The 14,527-nt window shown below is 38.3% G+C and overlaps 1 protein-coding gene across 1 annotated transcript; it reads left to right on the top strand.

Moving 5' to 3' along the window:
• The first annotated feature begins 9,547 nt into the window (after positions 1 to 9,547).
• LOC107568252 (uncharacterized) lies at positions 9,548 to 12,580 on the top strand. The gene is made up of 3 exons (XM_016254186.1): positions 9,548 to 9,784; positions 11,693 to 12,076; positions 12,482 to 12,580. Exons 1-3 carry the CDS (start codon positions 9,548 to 9,550, stop codon positions 12,509 to 12,511), a joined length of 651 nt encoding a protein of 216 aa, XP_016109672.1. The 3' UTR covers positions 12,512 to 12,580.
• Positions 12,581 to 14,527: the final 1,947 nt, after the last annotated feature.

Below are 14,527 nucleotides of genomic sequence, written 5' to 3'. Positions count from 1 at the left end.
ACTTTGCAGATTATTTAAATAATTAAGTTAAATAATTAAAATAAGATATACATTTATTATTTAAAGACTTGTCTAAACAGATGATTAAAAAGATTGCACGTGCTTAAAACTTTATATTTAATAACTGAAGACTTCTCAAATTTGTATCTTGTTATCCCTGGGACACAGTATGAAAGTTAATCCACTACAGAGTTTCAGAGATTTAGACTGGAGTTAACTAAAAGATAACTTGTGTAGTGCAATGTTGAATCAGAGCAAAATTGGGTGACCAAATTCATAGAAATTTTTATTCAAAAGCTATTTAACAATAATAATGGAACTTGTTGATTAAATATTTAAATAAAAGGAATTTTATGTTGGTTGGGAAAAATTAATTCACCATTACCAGATTATTCTGAATCATGTTTCCAAAAATAGAAGAAAAATTATGATTGAAGTCTTTATTTTACCATATGCATGTCATGCTGTTTTAAAAGGAAATATTATTTTGTTTTATTGCAGTATACTTAGATAATAAAGGTAGATTACTGCCACTTTCTGCATTTTGCAAAGAAAAAACTGATTGCTGTTTTTCTGCAATGAAGAACTTGCTTTACTAAAATAGAATAAGGGAACTGCTGTTTTTAACCAGACAAGATTGTTTTTATTAAGGGACCATTGAAAGAGATGGTTGAAAAGATAAAGAGCAGATTGCTCAGACACAATTTGGTCAAGAGTTTAAAAAGATTAAATTTGATTAATGCAGTCACTGAGTGTTAACATTTCAGATGACTTCTGGAACAGTGCCTTGACAAAGGGAAGCAATGAACTGGAGTCTGTCTAACAAAGTGGTGAAGAAGCTAAGACAGCTGCAGAGAGAAGAAGAGGGAGAGGTTGATGGACGCTCACCTCCCCTCCTGAAAGAGGAGTGCACACTTCAACATGGAGAAAGACTGACTTAATGCAGGAAAAGGTGAATCTTTCACTTGAGACTTTTCCTGAGGGTGAAGAGAACATCCTGAAATCCAAAACTCAGGCAGGAACAATCAAAAGCCAGACTGGAGGAGAGGCAAAGAAACAACGGAGACCATACACCCCAACATCAGGCAAGTAGTATGTGCCATCACAGACTGACCGACCCAGTGCAACAGCCCAGGCTGATGATCTAACCAGAAGGACTTCCATCCCTTCCCTTTGCGTGCACAGGTGCTGCATATTTAATGATCACTATAGAGCTGCTTCAAATTCTGTTAATTATTTTATTAACTATATTAATCTTGATTATTCACTGGTCTCACAGCACTTGTTTGAATTCTGTGTTTTAACTAACATTCTTAATCTGCTTTTCAATAGGTACCAGTCCAGCCTTATGGCTTAAAGAAAAAGTAATATGACAGACAGAAGTGAGTGCTTGACTCACCAGTCAGATAAAAATGGAGCTGAATTTTGCATAGTGAAGGCTATTTTCATTAACCAACTAGGGGGAAATGCACAACTGAATTATTGACAACAATGCTGAACTCTATGAAAAGAAAAAAAAGGGTAGTCAAGATGTCTAATAGAAAAGAATATGGCTGATAAAATAAAAATATTGGTCACTCCATTTCGTTTAATAGTAATTTTCTAGGGCTAAATTGAATAAAATAATAATTTAAAAAATTACTCAAAAATCATGAAATCACATATGCTGTTATCACGGTGGATAACAAGATGGAAATGTCGATGGCCATGGATCCTAGATTATGCAGAGATCTCCAATACTTTTCTCAAAGTAGCTCATGAGCAATAACAAAAAAATATTTGTCTAAAATCTAAATTAGACAAACAAGTGACATTTGAGAAATTATAATTGGCTCTCTCAAGTGCACAATGCCTAGGCCTATTATTCTAAACAAATTAATCTATTAGATTTTGATGAAAAAAAAAAGAAAGACTAAAAGAGGTCTATACAGCGGTGTTAAATTAAACTTTATGGTGACTGACGTTGCCCAGTTGTATGACATCTAGAAACTATGTGAAATGCTACCAGGTCTATGTTCAGTAGAGTCTAACGAAAGAAAAAATAAATAAATCATCCTACTCAGAATTCGTGGCATTCACAACTAAAATCATTAAGTTCACAATCAGCTGAAAACTCAAGAAAAAATATGTTTTTGGCCAAAAGTGGGATGTGAAAGGGTGTGAAAAAGCATGAATGATGGTGTTGTGTGGAGTGAAAGAGGGTGTCTGACGAGACACTAAGGCAAATCAATAATTTTGCCAAAACAGCTGTATGCAAATTTTAATATGTAGGCCACAGGGCAAATTATGCCCAGTGAAATAATGACCATGGAGGAATTGGGTTAAGTTTCCTGGTTAGTACCTATAGGTTATTGTTGTGGCAGAAAGAAAAGCAGTGCCACACTTGTGCAGCGTATAACATGGGAAGGCAGAGCAAAGCAAGCTTGCTCTGTCCACCCCACATCTAACTTTCTTTTCAGCACATCATGATGGAGCTGATTCTGTGTCAAAAGGATAAAATATTGTCTTTCTGACTGTTAACAGAAATAAAGTGGGTTGAGTGTTTTCCAAATCAAAAGGCCTATGTTACTGAGTAAGATAGGCCTACAAAATTATCAAGTGATATAGTGGAACTCAGTTTATAAAACAAAGAGAAAACTGAATTAGCAAATTGTTAAGAATAAATTTGAAAAACAAAAACGGAGTAAGGATGCAAATAATTCATTAAAGCTTTTTATTATAGAAAGTGTGTATTAGCCCTGCTCAGAGCTCAAAAAAGGGGCCAGGACAGCCCTCAACCCACATGAAATTTCCACAGCTCACACCAAGGACAAATGGCCAGATAAGCAAATGAGCATGCTTGATATCACTAACAAAAAACTCTGAAGGTTTCAAAAGATATCTGATGATCATCACATGCATCTAATTCTACAAGCTCAAGTCGTAGACAACAGCACCCATACTTCCTTAGAATCAACTTTCACCCCCTCAGTTGAATCTTCCAGTGGCTTTGACTTAATCCAAAAAGAACAAGAACTAGATAAGGAGGAAAAAGTAATTAGACAAAATAGACACATTATAAATGACAACCATAATATCAGTTATAAGAAAATTGGCAATTCAAATTTTTTATGGGAAAAGGTAGAAGAAAATAATTGATATAAATGGGTAAATTACACAGCAGAAAAATAAAAGTGGGAAAACTGCATAGTTTGCTTTGAAGCAAGACCAGTCTTATATATTGTACCAGTACTCATACACAGTTCAAGTTGTAGAATATTTCATGATGAATGGTTTAAGACGGGTTCTCAAACTTTTCCATTCCATGACCCACCTAAACAAGTATAATCTATTTCAAGACCCACCAAAAGATTTGAGATAATAAAACAATTGACGTTACTGTAAGCTAAATCTTAATAAAAAGTTTAATATGGCAGAAATTAAGTATTTAAGAAAAATAAAAATTTTATTTTATAGTATAATTTATAGTATTATTCACTAATAATATTTGTTTGAATTTATTCATTTACAGATGTTAAGAAGTCTATTAAATATGTCCATGAAATATGCCAATTTTCTATTTAGCAAAGCATAAGATGCAAAGCAGAACTATCTAAAACAGTTTGGAGATTAAAATAATTGTGAAATAATTGTAAAAATAAAAAACAGATGTGTCTCATTTTAAATAGGCCTAAACAAACCAAGATGACAAATTAATTTCAGCCAGAAATGTACTGTTGCAATGATTAAATAAATGTCCAGGACTATCTAGTGAAATCGGATTAGATGTAATAAAACTGGGAGGTAAATGCTTAATAGAAGAATAGAAGAGGTAGAGAGATAAATATCTTTAGTAACTGTACCCAAAAATGGCATTATGCCCATACTGGTGCCAGTTTCTCCAATCTACAACAAACTAAAGAGAAGCAACTTAATTACTGTGCATCTGAACCCGTAATTGGTCAATAGTATGGTAATATAATATAAAATAAAAAATAAAATTAATGGTAGATCAAGAATTGAATGTTATAAAAAGACGGGAACAACTGACATTGGCAAATTAAAGGAAATGCAGCAAAATATTGAAAATACCACAATGTAAAGTTAGTTAGTGAAAAAGGAAGGCCCACCTCCTATATTTGATGAAATCAATATTGCATTGGCAGACATACGGTGGATGTGCGGAAAAATATGGCCTCTTGCCAACATTGCCAGAATATTGGTCAGGATTACTAGGGTTATGCTGACACATAAAATGAATCATATCTCTCTAGAAAAGGAAAGAACAAATGAAGAAAAAACTAGAACCAAAAGAGCAGATGAAAAAGACCCTGCAGATTATATAAATTCAATTGTTCAACCTAAAGGCATACCTAACGAATTTAATATAAGAGATTAAGTTAAATTAGTGTTTGAATCAATATTAATTCTAAATTACAACAATAATAATAAAAATAAATAAATAAATAAAATTACAGAAGGGATTAATTAAATTACATAAAGTACAATCAGCAAAGATTTATTAATAATACTGATGAGGTCTTATCAGTTCTAGGAGAGCAATTGGACGCAACAAGCAGAATGACAGAGCAAAATAGAATAGCTTTATATTATTTGTTAACTGAAAAAGAAAAGTATGTATTATGTTTGGGGAACAATGCTCCAGAAGCAAGGGAAGCATAGTTAACTAAACTGGGAATGTTTTTAGGAATTGCAGGAAGAGAACTATTTTACTGTGTACTTCCTATATTGAGGTCACTAGTTATCAAAGCCACAACTAAGCAAATTAAAAGTCTAAGATGTCAATATGATGGGAAATTGATTTTTGAGGGTAACTAAAATGGCCCTCTAAAATGTGCACATTGTCTGAACTGAAGATCAACTATGCAATTTTTTGTGATGTTACATGTTTTATGTCTTGAATTTTAATGTCTGTTGTATACTACATAACTGTGACAACCACAGGCAAGCGCTGAACCAATTGCACGCTCATGCTTATAACATTGTATTATCTTAATGAGGGATTAGAGAGATGGGGATCTTTTACTCCCTCCTAGTCAAGTGTGGGGGGAGAGGTTTGGTCCTGCTGCTCCGCCAGAGTGCTGTTACATAATCTAGTCATTGGTGATAAAACTGTGTGACTTAAATTAGTCAATAGGTAGTGATAACTGATGAGACTGAATTGTGAAGCTGCACTCTGGGTAATGACAAATGATGGTGAGACTTAGTAAGTCTCAAAGAGGGGAATGTAGAAGATTTTAATTAATCAAAATGTAAATTGTTCAGGTATAATCGGCGTGAATGTGGCCATTTATGTATTAAGTTATTCTACTATTATAATCATGTGTATTTGCCTGCATGTATAGAAATCTGTATGAGAATGGAATGTGCAGACATATGGTGAAGTACATGATAAGCCCATGATGGCACATAATGGGGCCCTTATTTTCACAGAACATAAAATTAAGGCCTCATGACTGCATCGTGATGATCCCATATCAAATATGACTGAAACCATTAAACACGCCTAGAGAACGAACAGTATATAAGAGAGTACAGAAAAAGAGTCTGGAGATTGCTCTGCAGAGTTCTCTCAGGTTTTATTGTCTCTGAAAATAAAATCTCTTCTGGCATCAAAATCCCAAGACTCTGAGAAAGATTCTTCACAATAGCGGCAGAAGCCACCACAGACGCGAGGCATGATAAAACAAAGGTTATGAGTTTAAAACACTGTCAACCTAAAAGTGTGTGCTTGATAGTCCAGTATAATTAGATTGCTGCAATTAATCTACACTTTGACAGTATATATACACGCCTAGCAACCTGGTGGTCATTACTGTGTTTCACTTGCGGAGTGAAACTAAAGGTGTAATACTGTACGTCAGTATTCATGTGTGAGGCACACATAACTACATATATGCTTAAACCGGCTTTAACTTACAGTAAACCTGTTTTGTTATTCTTTAAACAAGTGCAAGAAGTTTATTGTTAAATTAGAGAAGCACTCACAGAAGTGCTTATTTAATGCAACAAGTCTTGAAGGACTGAAAGCACCACGTTTTAAAACTGTGGGCAACTTCTTTGAAATAGGCAGACACTAAACTGCTTGAATTGCACTGGCATGCATTGGTTACCATGACAATGACTTGTCACAGGAAGTCCTAACTCCACATAGCACACGCGTCACCTGAGCTGCGTCCGAAATCGCATACTTCCTTACTATATAGTAGGCGAAAAACAGTATGCAAGGCGAGTAGTATGTCCGAATTCATAGTATTCGAAAAACAGTAGGTGAGAAGTACCCAGATGACCTACTACTTCCGCCCGAATTCCATAGCATGCATAGGATGGACACTTTACTATCCCATGAGGCCACGGGAGAGGAGGTGTCATATTCGAAAATGGCGGAAGGCGGCGACACGGCTCTTTTCAAGTGTAAGTTCCTCAGGGAAAAACGTTGTTCATTGTGGTTAAATTGCACTTGTTTAACATGATCTAAGTGAACGGCTGACTTATTGAAAGTTTAAATATTGTAAATCGATGAGATGATTTCGTGAATCTTCCATAAAAAGATGTTTAATCATTGTTATTACTGAGCACATCAAGTTAACGAACAGATCAAGCTAGTGTCAATGCTGTTGTACATCAGCTTGTTAACTGCTTTTTTAATGGAGACGTTCATTGTTAAGCAGTTTAATGAGATTAGAAAATTCCACGGACTTTAAACCATATTTTCCCCTCTTTTACTAATATTTTGTTGATATTTTGTTAGCTACATACTAAGCTACTATTAATAAATATGCCACAGCTTGTCAATATAGCATTAATGGATTGATAATGACTTATGGTTACTGCTTTGACATTACAGGGACTGATGAACACACTCAGCTCCTTATTCAGTGGAGGGTGGCTAATGAAGCCCTCTTCACTGGAAGGCGTAATGCTGCCATCAAAGGGTTTGAGTAAGTAAACAAGTTATGTAAAATGTGCTTTTATTCAGGTGCTGTTGACACTGAACGTAGTAAATACTAACACTTCAAGCAAAGGTCTTACTGCCTTCTTTTTATGCTTGATTTCTGTGCATTTTTTGTGACAGAGCAGGGACTTGAGGGCTAAATTTCTGCCGCTCAAGTCAAAAGAAAGTGGGAGAACCTAAAACAAAAATATAAAGCAAGATTTTTTTTAATTATTTCACCCCAAAATTTGTATTAGTTCATGATTTGATCATGCTAATGTTTTTCCATGTCATAGTTATGCAGTAATCTAATGAATGTAATTGACTGTCTTGATATTGTGCTTTTCAGACCCGGGATATCCAACAAAGATATCGAGGAACTTCCCCTTGTGGTCAGTGATGGCCTGCAGCTGAACAGAGTGAAACAGTTTCCTATTACAATAGCATGGGGCATCACTTGGTGGTGGCTTGATCCGGATGTGGCATCTGTCCACCAGCTAAGATGTGGAGAGCTGGAGACCCAGCCAGCTGAGCAAAACCTGCCCCCACTGCCTCCAGGTCATCCGGGGTCGGGAAAGCGATTAGCCTCCTCAAAATACTGATGACTGCCCTGCTGATTCTGTGCACAATGTCATGCACCATGGACTTTGGGATGTGAAAGCCCAGTGACACCAGCCTGTACGATGCTGCGTGGGCCAGCCAGTAGAGAAACCAGCACCTCAACATCTTTTTCGTAGCCACGGTCATGAAAGCCGGAGGTTTGGAAGTAGGTCAGATCCATCTTCGAAATACAATCGAAGAATTGGCACAGCAGCATTCAGGCGGCAGTAGGTTGTAGGGCTCACAGTCTGTAAATGTGTGTGTGTATATATATATATATATATATATATATTTTAGAATATGTATATTATTTATTTATTATGTTTATATTATTTATGTATATAATGTATCTATCTATGATATTTATTTAGGCTATGTATATATTGTATGTGTTCATTCTCTCCCTCTCTCTCTCTATTTATCCAATTGTGTATTATGTATTCATTCAAGTTTATTCATTGATTCATGTCTTTTGTTTGTCCTGTGCATTTTTATGCATTAATTTATAACAATAAATTACTTTATTTCGTTGCTCCAAATGAGCCTCTGTCATGGTGTTCACAGACACTACTTTTTATTGTGAGGTAAAATTTGCTAGCTAAATAGGTGATTGTACTTACCTTATTTGATAAAATACTACCTATACACATTTTTAAAATAAAGAGATTAAACAAAAATGACAAATGCATACAACAAAATTTCATAAAGCTAAAAACAATTCAAAATAGTAAAGAACAAAAGGTATAAGAGTATAATAACGATTCTAACAACACTAAACCAAACACCAAAAAAAAATAAAAAATACATGCGTATGTACAACCACACACACATACATACATATATATATCACCTAGACACCCTGCAAGGGTCAAAGGTCTGATATTAGGATTGACTCACCACACCTAATATCCGCCAGTAATTCTAAAGCTGAATGGAAGCCAGAAAGCTCCATGCACGATAGGTCAATTCATTTCATTGCAAATGATGTTACTAGAAAATTAACGGTAAACGTTTTAAATTAAGACAACCTAGAAGAACCAAACAAAGTTATCCGCAAAATTTGATTGACGAATCAACGTACGGAACCAAATTAGAACAATTTCCAGATTGAATTAAAACATATTCAATTTACTAAACTATTTTGACTAATTGAACTTTACCACCTGTACCTAAATAACCTGTTGCCTGCACCAGTACAGTAACTGTCATGGAGGTGTCTTGTTGTTTGCTGTGGTTGTCTGCTTCTTCTGCCTTCGCCGATCGAAGGGGGGTATGTAGGATATCAGACCGAATCAGACAATCTAAGTTTTGGTCAAAACATGGTTGAAACATTAGGAGCACAAAAATTCCACAAGAGGCCCAAGACAACAGGATGTCATAAATCAGACCCTAGCCACTCTGAAGCAAGCCTAAACCACTCTTTCACAGAACAGATTTCAACATTAAAACAAAGGAACACTTATTGACCATTCCAAGGAGATTGTCAATTTTGGGGGTAAGTTATTAAGAATAATGGTCAAAAGAGATGCACAGAGATGTCCTCTCTGAACCTCAAAAGGAACCAGAGAAACTTCTATGTTTGATTTGTTTTTATTTCAACATGTGCTCTAATTTTATGACCCTGTTACACAAGTCATCTAGACAAATACTAGGGCATAACTATAGTCCTGAGCACCAAGTAATAAGCATAATCTGAATAGGAATGCTCTCCATCTTCCTTCTCCCTCTTCTACTTCACTTCCTCAGAGATTGAGCCTGTTGTGAAACATCAGTAAGTTCTGAGTGATAATTCGACAATAAGAACAGTCTTAAGTCATCAATCAGAACTCTGTTTACGCTCTTTTCAGCAAACATATGCTGACCCAAACCTTCTTAGCATCTTAGCATTATGTCATCCACAGCTAAGATAATAACCTAATACTTCAGCATACCACACCTGGCAAAACCTAGCTCCACACTCTGTTTGATCTTGTATTAGTCTCTAGCCCTTACTCTCAACACGACTTTGCCAAAATGTTGCAGATGCTCAGTCTAACTGCCCAGACGACAGACCAAAAGGACTGGCCAGGCATTGTGAGGAACACCCTTCTACCCAGGGCTGTTGACAACCTACTGCATCAGAGCCAAAAACAACTGGACAACAAAGGAAGAGTACTACTGACTCATGACTCAAGCGAGAGTTATGGCTACAAAGAGCTCACCAAGATCATAATATTCCTGGCCCACAACCTCATGGGTCTGAAACAGGAGGTAAATGATCTCAAGCAACAGATCACGGCAGTATCCCACAAGGACCCCAGCAGAATGGAGTTACAGGAGGAAATCAATAGACTTCAAAAGGCTCTGACAGCTGCTGAACAGCGAGAGCACCTGGAAAGGCAGCCAGAAAGGACCTGGATTTGAAACTTTCCCACACAAAATTACTATTGAAACAGCTAATTCTGAGTTCTAAGACAAAGTTGCCAGAATTTAGACTCTGATCCAGCAGCTGAACAACACTCAAGACGAACTTGACATGGTCCAAAGAGAACTCAGGTACTCTTATAGGCTGCAAAAGTAACCACAGAGAGGAGGGGGTCCCTCCCAAGCATCCCTGCAGCAGTGCATGATGTGACCCCCAGAGAACTCAACAAGCTAGCCAGAAACATCCCAGCATTCACATAGTATGGTGAAGAACGGAACATTTTAAACATCGTTTGCAAGCAGACCCAGTAATCAATCGTATGTGTCTGTCTCATAAGTTTAATAACTTCTTATTCATGTGCATACCAGTTTCTGATCAAAATCAGATAAAACTATAGCTTGAATGTGCCTTCCTACAAGCAGTAGAAAGTTTGCAGTGCTATAATGTGTTTAAACAGTACGATAAGAAACTAACCTGATTTTTGTTAGTAGAGCGTAGGTGTGAAGCGAATGTTCTGTTTTGATTTGTGAATGAAGTTGTATGGGACATGTCATAACTGACTGTTATTCCCCGCATGAGTTTCCCATGCATGTTCACAGCAGTGCAAGTTCTGATCCACTTGCACCTGATGTGAGCTTGCGTTGGTCTCCTAGCAACACGTGACCCCGGAAATGTGAGCAGACTCTTCCGGTTAATCTGACAACAACACCCACTTCACAGACCTTTATGTAAACAAAGAACTGTGGGTAGCCAATGCTAACTCTTTAGCAGCCGCACAGGCATTTAAGCTAAGCCCTTTAGCTCAACTGCTAGCTGTTAGCATTCGGCTAACACTTAGATAGGTTTGTAAAGTGTAACTTTCAAACCACTCCTCTCTCTCTCTCTCTCTCTATCCTCGTCACTCCTGGTTTCACTTCCTGTTTATGCTATCACCTTCTCTTTGGATTCAGTTAGGTCGGTCCCTCCCCACATACTTTGGTTTTACTTGTGTTATTGTTTATTTTTGTTTTGACTTTATTCTACCTCTCTTTGACTTTATTGCATTTATTTACATATGTTTAGCATGAATGTACCAATTCAGCTAAATTGATTTTCATTAAATCTGAGATTTAATTAAATCAATTTGTTTATTCACTTTTCCTTTTAGTTTCCTACAGCTATTAGGACCTTTTCATTTTACTTTTACCTTATTTTAGTTATTTTACCATCACCATCTTCACTCTTTGTATAGGATTACAGTAGTTCTAGCAACTGTTGTTTCCTTAGTGAGTTATACAGGTTATTAGTAGGGATGTCCAGATCCGATCACGTGATCGGAAATTGGGCCCGATCGCGTGGTTTCAGACTCGATCGGAATCGGACGTTACCTCCCGATCAGGACTCGGATATATATGTATATATATTCTCATTATTTTTTAACACATCTATAGTTATGCGGTGGCACAGAGTTAGACCCTTTTGACTCCACACAGAAACAGCAACGCGTGCGGCATGACATCAGTTTGTTGCAGAGACGCTATTGGTTAAATGCCGGCAAAGTAGAACACGGAAGCAGCTTGAAGCGGAAAGCGTGAGTATGTCTGCGGTCTGGAGGTATTATAAAGTTGATGACAACAGCATTGCCATAGCAAACTGTGAGATATGTAAACTTGGGATTGCAAGAGGTGGAAAGGAAAAGGCTACATTTAACACAACAAACCTGATACGGCACCTCAAAAACAAACACCCGACACAATACAGCGAGTTTACCAAAGACAGAGGGGAGGAGGGCTGTCAGTGCAGTGCCAGAGGAAAATGAGGCTGCAGCAGAGCCAGTGAGCAAGGCACCACATCATGAAGCATGTAGTAGCCTGGACATCGCCTTTGAGGAAATCTTACAAGAGAGGCAGTCACAGGGACGGTCCGTGAGTACCACATCAGCAGAAACTCAAGTGCAGACCTACCTCTCAGAAAAAAACACCCCTAAGAAAAGCGACCCACTTCAGTACTGGAAAGAACATGCTATTCAGTTTCACTCTATGGCTGCTGTTGCAACCCAGTATCTCAGTGCCCCCTGCAGCTCTGTGGACAGTGAGAGACTTTTTAGTGCCGTTGCAAATGTCCTTGATGAGAACAGAAACAGGCTCAAACCTGACAAGGTAGAGATGTTAGTTTTCATTAAGAAAAACATACATTTCCTTCTGTGAAACTTACTACTGTGATGACAGTAAGAGTTAGGAGTGCAGTTCCTAAAAGCACATTACTGGCTTTGCAAACACTGTGGCACTTTAATTTTTTTATTTGTTTACATGCCTGCCTAGGGTATTTTAAGTTGAGGTGCTTTTTGTTTTTATATTAGACTTTTTTTATATTTACTGTTGCACTAAAGTCCAAAAGTGAAGAATTTATGTTATTTATTACTTGATTGTTCAAGCTACCTCACAGAAGTGCTCTGTTTGTTAACAGAGTTGTTGAATGTTAAAATAAGGTGAATTAAATAAAAAATAAGGAACATCCTGGATCTGTTTTTTCGCTCTTCTTTATTCTTTTTTTATGTATTATAGAAGTATCGGATCGGGACTCGGTATCGGTAGATACTCAAAATCAAATGACTCGGACTCGGACTCAAGGGCAAAAAAACCTGATCGGGACATCCCTAGTTATTAGTAGCCTAATCCCTGTTTCCTCTCTACTTCTCCTCACTCCTCAGTGCCAGGCCTAGTACATTGAAGTGCAGTTACTGTTCAACATAATGTAGGCCCAGATAGAACTAGGAACACTTCCCATTGTTTCTTTTTCTTTTTCTTTTTGACCTCGAGGTATTTGGTGTGTCCCTGCTAACTTAGCTAACAGTCTAACTCTAGGTTTATGAGTCTATTGCAGCATCACCCACAAGTGACACCTGCTTAGCCATATCTCTTAGCAAAAAAAAACGAAATAGGTAAAATCTTCCTTCTTCCTTTTCTTTTTTGATTTCATCTTATTTTATTTCAGTTTTGTCATAGTGACCAAACCTGTGAACCATCAGTGCTTTGAGTAATAGTTTGACCACATGTATAGCCCGGTCATCAGCTGACCCCTGCTTACAGCCCCCTCAACAAAGTTACTCAAACTCTCTCTTTGTGTTCACGAACACAAAAACATAGCACCCTACCTCACTAGCTGCCCCTCATCAGCTTTTCATACCTTACACAGCCTACACAGCCGTTCCCCATAGAGATAGCTTAACACCTCTGTACATACTTGCATTTGCCTTGTGCCTCTCTCTCTCTGGTGTTCTCATGAGTGTGCCAGTATGTCGCAATTCCACATTCCACAGACATCCAGCCCTGCCAGCTCACCAGGACCACCTGGAAACCCAGCAGAGCACTGTAATGGACATCCTTCAGCTCAAAGCAGCCTCTAACTCTAGGTTTATGAGTCTATTGCAGCATCACCCACAAGTGACACCTGCTTAGCCATATCTCTTAGCAAAAAAAAACGAAATAGGTAAAATCTTCCTTCTTCCTTTTCTTTTTTGATTTCATCTTATTTTATTTCAGTTTTGTCATAGTGACCAAACCTGTGAACCATCAGTGCTTTGAGTAATAGTTTGACCACATGTATAGCCCGGTCATCAGCTGACCCCTGCTTACAGCCCCCTCAACAAAGTTACTCAAACTCTCTCTTTGTGTTCACGAACACAAAAACATAGCACCCTACCTCACTAGCTGCCCCTCATCAGCTTTTCATACCTTACACAGCCTACACAGCCGTTCCCCATAGAGATAGCTTAACACCTCTGTACATACTTGCATTTGCCTTGTGCCTCTCTCTCTCTGGTGTTCTCATGAGTGTGCCAGTATGTCGCAATTCCACATTCCACAGACATCCAGCCCTGCCAGCTCACCAGGACCACCTGGAAACCCAGCAGAGCACTGTAATGGACATCCTTCAGCTCAAAGCAGCCAACGACCTGCAATGGCAGAGAAAGGAACAGCAAGACTGCGACACAAGTGGACACCTAACACCCAGCCTGAACCACCAGGATCTGACCTATCCCACTGAGAACCCACTGTTCACACGTCACCAGCCAGCAGCCACAGGGGGGGTGGGGCAGGGACCCTTCCAGAGGATCACTGCAGACACACATACTGTGTGGCCCCACAGCCCCCAACGAGCTGGCCAGAGACAATACATCTGGCAACCTAAATACTGCAGAGATCCTGAGGACATCAAAGGAACTGATCCTGAGAGTGGCCTCACCAGCAGCTTAAACAAGCCATCATAAAGGAATTCTCAGACCCAGAGTCTGAACACGGACTGATCACTGCCCTAGACACCAAACAGGGCCGGCATGAAACTCCCCATGGTTACTACCACAGACTTCGACGAGCTTACTTCAGAGCTCGCAATTACATCTGGGATGGTGGAGGACACACAAGCCTTTTCCTCCAAAACCTCCCTCCTATTGTAAGTCACCATTTAGGCATTATAGCCTGCCGCACAATGCCTATTCAACAACTGTGTGACCTGACACAGAAGGCCTTTAACAAGCACAGGGCCTCCACTAACGGTGTTTGTAAGACCCCACTGATTCTGAACTTCACAACTCAGAATCCAAAGCGGGC

Source organism: Sinocyclocheilus grahami, unplaced genomic scaffold (assembly GCF_001515645.1).
Source record: "Sinocyclocheilus grahami isolate Dianchi unplaced genomic scaffold, SAMN03320097.WGS_v1.1 scaffold1228.1, whole genome shotgun sequence".
In the NCBI taxonomy this organism is placed as follows: domain Eukaryota; kingdom Metazoa; phylum Chordata; class Actinopteri; order Cypriniformes; family Cyprinidae; genus Sinocyclocheilus; species Sinocyclocheilus grahami.
This window is presented reverse-complemented; position numbering and strand designations above follow the sequence as displayed.

What these genes read in the sequence shown, in the direction of transcription:
- LOC107568252 (XM_016254186.1), top strand. Translation starts at nt 9,548, where the DNA reads ATGTTGCAGATGCTCAGTCTAACTGCCCAGACGACAGACCAAAAGGAC. An exon ending in TCATGGGTCTGAAACAGGAG is followed by an intron (nt 9,785 to 11,692) that starts GTAAATGATCTC and finishes AGTTTACCAAAG; the next exon opens with ACAGAGGGGAGGAGGGCTGT. An exon ending in ACAGGCTCAAACCTGACAAG is followed by an intron (nt 12,077 to 12,481) that starts GTAGAGATGTTA and finishes TATGTATTATAG; the next exon opens with AAGTATCGGATCGGGACTCG.